Source organism: Lupinus angustifolius, unplaced genomic scaffold, assembly GCF_001865875.1.
Source record: "Lupinus angustifolius cultivar Tanjil unplaced genomic scaffold, LupAngTanjil_v1.0 Scaffold_7_98, whole genome shotgun sequence".
In the NCBI taxonomy this organism is placed as follows: domain Eukaryota; kingdom Viridiplantae; phylum Streptophyta; class Magnoliopsida; order Fabales; family Fabaceae; genus Lupinus; species Lupinus angustifolius.
Window position 1 is genome coordinate 1 of NW_017717719.1, and position 5,938 is coordinate 5,938.

Genomic DNA, 5,938 nt, shown 5'->3' on the forward strand with positions numbered 1-5,938 from the left:
CATCAAAACTATTGAATTACAATGCATTATGCTTAATATAAAATAGATAAAAAGTCTATAAAAATACTATATTTATATACTATTTTTTATTAGACTTTTTTCTCTACTTTATTATTTTTTTATAATGAGAGATAATGTTGAATATTTATAACCTTTAAAAATTAAAAATTCTCAATCATTATCACTCATCCTATTTATTATTATTATTGCCTTAATATTAGTAGCTTTACAATAGAGACTATCTTACTTATCCTTTAATATAATTTATATGCAGTCTAAACGAATACATAAAATGTCTTATCAAAGATTATAAGTATTTTTAAGAAACAATTGAAACATGATAAAATTAATTTTAGAGAAATAATAAAAATACGATCTAAGTTGATAATATAAATTTTTGATGAGTGAAAAGTTAGCATGGCAAAATGAGGCTGTTTAATCCTAATTCTCTCTGTTAGTAATACTTTTAATATTTAATTTACAGTAATTGTGTTAAAATAACATTTATTTTTAATTCATATTGATGCTGTTTAATCCTAATTCTCTTTGTTAGTAATACTTTTAATATTTAATTTACAGTAATTGTGTTAAAATAACATTTATTTTTAATTAAATATGAATTGAGATATTTTTGTCAGAATTATATATTTTTTAATTTAGTAATTTTATTATTTTTGTTGACAAACTTTTTTTGTTTTCCCACAAACACAAGTATTCTTGCATCAGAGACAATTTTGTCCGAGCGGGGACATCCACAGATATGTGAGACTAACTTTCTATCCACAAAACTCGAACTCGAAATCTTTCTTAATGGAAATCAAACATGTACCACTTGCACCAACCATTGGTAGTTTTGTTGACAAATTGAAACATCACTATCATTGATATTCATTTATTATTTATATAAATGGAAAGATAATAATAAAATATAATTTGGCAACTACATACTTGAAAGATACAATTTAAATAACATATATTCTATTGAAGTACTTTTAATTATAATATATTCATTAATGCAATTTATCAAACTTACTTTTATGAATACCTAATTCCCCATAACCCAGTTTACAAACCGTATGCCATACACACCCTAGCTTGGCAATTTCTGTTCATATTTTAATTCATAAGAGTTTTAATTCCAATAAAATTGGTTTTTCATTTTTACACGAGAATAGTATTTGCAATTTTCCCTATCAAGTTATAGAGAACCAAAGTTCTAATGAATAACAGTATAAAACAATTTGTGGTATTGGATATTTGGGACAAATTCAGGTGAGTCTCTAATGGAAAACAGAATTGCTTCTTTACTTTCATTTATCCTGGCACATAGCTTCTAGCCAAACTCAGCAATTCTGTACAGAAGTACGTGAATATTAAATATTTAACTATCATAAACTTTAGACTCGTGTTATTTGGATCTTAAATTTTGAACATTGTACTTAGTATGGTATGCATTTATTATGGAAAAGAACCCTGGATAAATTGTTGTTTTTGTACTTATATTGAAGGTTAAAAAAAGATATCATTATATCTTAAGGATAGGAATATCACATCAATATATTTTTATATTTTTTTTTTATGTATTTGTCTCTTCTACCAAGGATCCTAAATCATTTATTATATCTTTCTCTAACATTTTATATTCTTTATGAGACAAGGCCAGCAAGTCGTGAATAGGGATCACCTGTCCCACTTTTTTATGTCTCATTGTGTCCCAACCTAATGAGAAATTGTCATCTACTTCAAAAGAAAAAATCACAAAATGATAAAGTGATTTTTTATGCTATTTGGTAGTGTTTGATTGGCTAAGTACATAAAGACGTAGTTTTTTAGGGACAAATGATCCTCCTTCATCAAGTCGTCCTCTACTGGGATTGATATATAGAAGTGTTCAATGGTTAGAATATACTTATGTCACTTTTATGGCTTGGATCACTGCATGCATCATGAAGAATTATGACGAGGCACCATAGACCAAAAATGGAATTTTATTAAAGATGTTAGACGTAAAGAACAAAAATTACTAGAATTAGATACCAACTTTGTAAGTTCAATTGTTGCATCCAACGTCACAAATCTGCCAATCACTATGTTTGGGGAGATTAATCAATGAAACAGAATTCTTATGATCGATCACATGATAAGAAAATCATTAGTTAATTTCTGAACTTCTTAACCATGTGGCAGACCAAATTTAATGAATTTTCTAAACTCTCAAAGACAACAAAAGTGGGACACAAGTCTCAAAGGATGAAATAATCATAGGCTGCAAAATCCAAAAACATAGATCACATGTAATGATCATGTGACTAATAGATACGATGTTAATACATGGAAGTTAAAACTCAGGATCCTGGTAGCATGCCAAATATAGTGAAAAAAGTAAACAGAATGTGATAAAGATCATTAATATAAACTTAACATCCATTAGTTCATTTTCAGCTCTTCGATTTAATTATGTACACTTTCTATCATTAATAGCAGGTTTAAGGAAGTTCTAATATAATGCTTTACTCTTCTGGACTTCAAAGCATACAAGATTGAAAAGGAGAAGTTGTGAGAAAACTAGGATGATTTCTTTTCCCTTTCCTTTTAAACACTGGAAATTTATTCTCCACATTGAACCAATAATAACTATTGATATATTAACAAGATTCAAGCAATTAAATTTACATTCTCATCAACATAGTTAACTAGAGTTTATGAAATACAAAAATATATATAGTAGTACATCAATCCACTACATGATTATTCGTATGATATTTATAATGTTTTTGTTTCAAGATATAAAAAGGAATTAAACTGAATAGATATATATATAGTTTTTGTTTCTCTTATCTACTTCAATCCTAAATAAAGTAATACTTTTTTTATAGTATTATATTTTAAACAAATCCAAAAAAAAAACATTAACTAAAAATGACTTTAGTAATGTTAAAATTAGCCAAACGTAAACACTTTGTTGTTTAATTTTATGCCTGACTTTATCTCACATAGGTTCTAAAATGTGGAACAAACCAGCTTGCCCACTCTCCTTTACCAACTTTTCTCCCAGACCATGGGAAATCATATCACTCCACATGAAAAAAGTCAAAGAACTGTCCTTTTCTTTGTCAGGCAAACACAAAACAAAAACTAAGGAAGGTTTGCAAAAAGGAAGTTATTCCAATGAGGGCCAGCCAAACTATTTTATTATCATATAGATAGGCATCATACATAAGACATAAATGTCTATAGATGAAGCATTATTATTTACAGGAAATTATAGAAAGGCATTCAAGACACAATGCAAGCATATAATAGTACAACTTTATTATGGAGATGGAGGCACAAACATTCCAGCATTTTCTATTCCTTGATAAAAAGTGAACTGAATCTCCTCTAGCCCTTCTTCATCATCCCATATATCATCAGAGTCACTTTCCTCTTCGTCATCATCGTCATAGTATTCATCAACAAAAAAATCCCAGCCCAAATACTCAGAGGGTTCTGAGAAGTCATCCCAGCCATTGTTCTCATGATAGTCTACGACATGAGGCCCTAAAACCTTCACATTTGGAAAATCCTTCTCCAGCGAGATGTTCTCAATGTTGACACCCCAGCATCCCCTCAAATCCAAAAGCTCGAGCTTAGGACAGTTCAAAAGAATTTGAAGACGGCCTTCGGTCTTGACGAGCTGGTAAGCAATTCCAAGATGCTTGAGATTAGGCATAGGCGTGGAAATAGAAATTGCTTCATCATCATCAAAGGGATTGTCCGAATTATCTATTGGATGCATGTTCCGATAAAAAACTTCTAGCATTGTGCAATTCTTTCCAATTGTCTCTAGTGTAGAAGCACCAATTTTGTTGCAATAGCTCACATCCAAGAAAGAAAGCGTAGATAGCTTTTTGGTAAGATGCTCCACTATAGAATCAGTCATATTGCATCTTTGCAGTCGCAAAGTTTGGAGGGAGCCAGCACTAGCAAAAGAATAAAACACCACATAAGAAAGATATCAATTTGATTTTATAATTCAAGATGCATGACAAAGCAAATGTTAGCATAACTGAGTAAAGACACTGGTTTTTTTATAATTGAATGTGAATCTGTGGTATTAAAACAATATAATTTATATTCTACTTTTGGCAATAAGCATAATAAACAATGAAGTATTTAACCATAAGACCTCCTCCAAAATGCAACAAACACGAAATAAAATGTGCAATTCTCTGCTTACTTTTCAGCAATGAAAGTGAATGTCTTCTCACTTTGGACACAAGAAACAGTGAGCTTGCGAAGGGATCCTAAGCTTCTTGTGATCAGCAACACAAGCATTCGATCAATTTTATCAGGCTCAGTTTGGTTGCACCATTCCTCAAGGTCAATCTCTTGCCAGCAGTAAGGTCCAGCTAATGCACTAGCCCATGATTTGCATACACTGGGCACAATTGACAGTCTTTCCTCGAGAGAAAGATGGGTAAAGATAGCCCCTTGTAGGTCCGGTGATAAGTCTTTCCAATCACAAAAATCAGCTGCTTCTTCCATATCGTCTGCAAAATAATGAAATTGTGCTTTGTTAAGCTTTTTGTTCAGGAATCAATAACTAATATGAATATGCTTATTGGGAAACAGTACTTCTCTTACAAAAAAGAGATTCTTTAAGTAATTGGTAAATGATTTATTTTGATAAGAGTTAGGAAAGATAGATAATTGGGTTTTTTAAGTGAATGAAATGTGACAAATTTAGGATACAATAATTAATAAATGGATAGAGATAAAAGAAAACTTAAATCACTCACACATAGAACAAAAAAAAAGAAAAGAGATGGAGATTTACCAGTCCAAAAATGTTCAGAGTTTCTTCTTTAAGAACCAGAATTATATAAAAACTCACCCGAAAATCCAGCAGATGCACCGAGAGAAAGAGAGGTAAAAGAAATAACAAAAGGGAAAGGGGGTAAGACTACAACACGAGAATTATCCAACCGCCAACTATGACCCAAGACTTCAACACACCAAGCAGCAACGAAGAGGAACTGAACAAAAGTAAAGACACAGAAACAATGCAAGCACTTGCAGTGTAGAGAGCAAAAGAAGCTCAAAACACACACGAAGAGGTTGCTAATGGAGGAATACTAGTTGAAATATGAAATGAGAAGGCCAGTTTAAATAGTAAAATGAAAAGGAACATTAAAATTTGAGGTCAACATATTTTATCCCACTTGAAACTGTGAAAAACTGGTTTGGTTGGCCAATTTAAATAGTAAAATGAAAAGGAACATTAAAATTTGAGGTCAACATAATTTATCCCATAATATTGTGTCATGAAATGTGATTGGTTATAAAAGTACTTAATATTTAAACTCTTAACATAAATATATTTTTTTCAATCAATTACTACTCATCACATGTGAAATGACATATAATGTAGGACAAAAGATGAAAACTTTAAAATTTGGCATTGATAAGATTCAAGGTATATGTAAAATGTAATAAATGTTTTAAAATATTTATTGCAATATATTAAATATTTTCAATCTTTGAGTAAATTACAATGACGTCACTATATTTAGTGCTATGACATAAATCACTCCAACTTTTTTTTTGCATATAAACAAAGTACTTCAAATTTATGTACATATATTACACTATCATTCTCTAAAGATGATATAAATGTAATATTTTAAACAAAAAGATTATAAATATAATTTAGATAAACTATAGGAGATATATTGCACTTTAATCTAATAAAAAATATCGTGCAACATTGATTCTTATATTACTAGAACTTTACTCTATAGTATATCATACACTTGTGGAAATTTTCCATGATTTTAAACATAGTTGTTGGTGTGCACTTTTTCTCTATAACTATTATTATTAGCAAATATATTATTAGTTTGTAAAGAAAATAGTGGTTAATCAAACACATAAACTCAATATACTCTATTTTATT

General features: G+C 29.8%; 1 protein-coding gene across 1 annotated transcript; it reads right to left on the reverse strand.

The window, feature by feature from the left end:
* Nucleotides 1-3,169: 3,169 nt before the first annotated feature.
* Nucleotides 3,170-5,132, reverse strand: LOC109337521 (F-box protein FBW2-like). The gene is made up of 3 exons (XM_019574502.1): nt 4,877-5,132; nt 4,220-4,532; nt 3,170-3,962 (listed from the first exon to the last, which is right to left on the reverse strand). The coding sequence occupies exons 2-3, from the start codon at nt 4,525-4,527 to the stop codon at nt 3,314-3,316; spliced, it is 957 nt and encodes a 318-aa protein (XP_019430047.1). The 5' UTR covers nt 4,528-4,532; nt 4,877-5,132; the 3' UTR covers nt 3,170-3,313.
* Nucleotides 5,133-5,938: the final 806 nt, after the last annotated feature.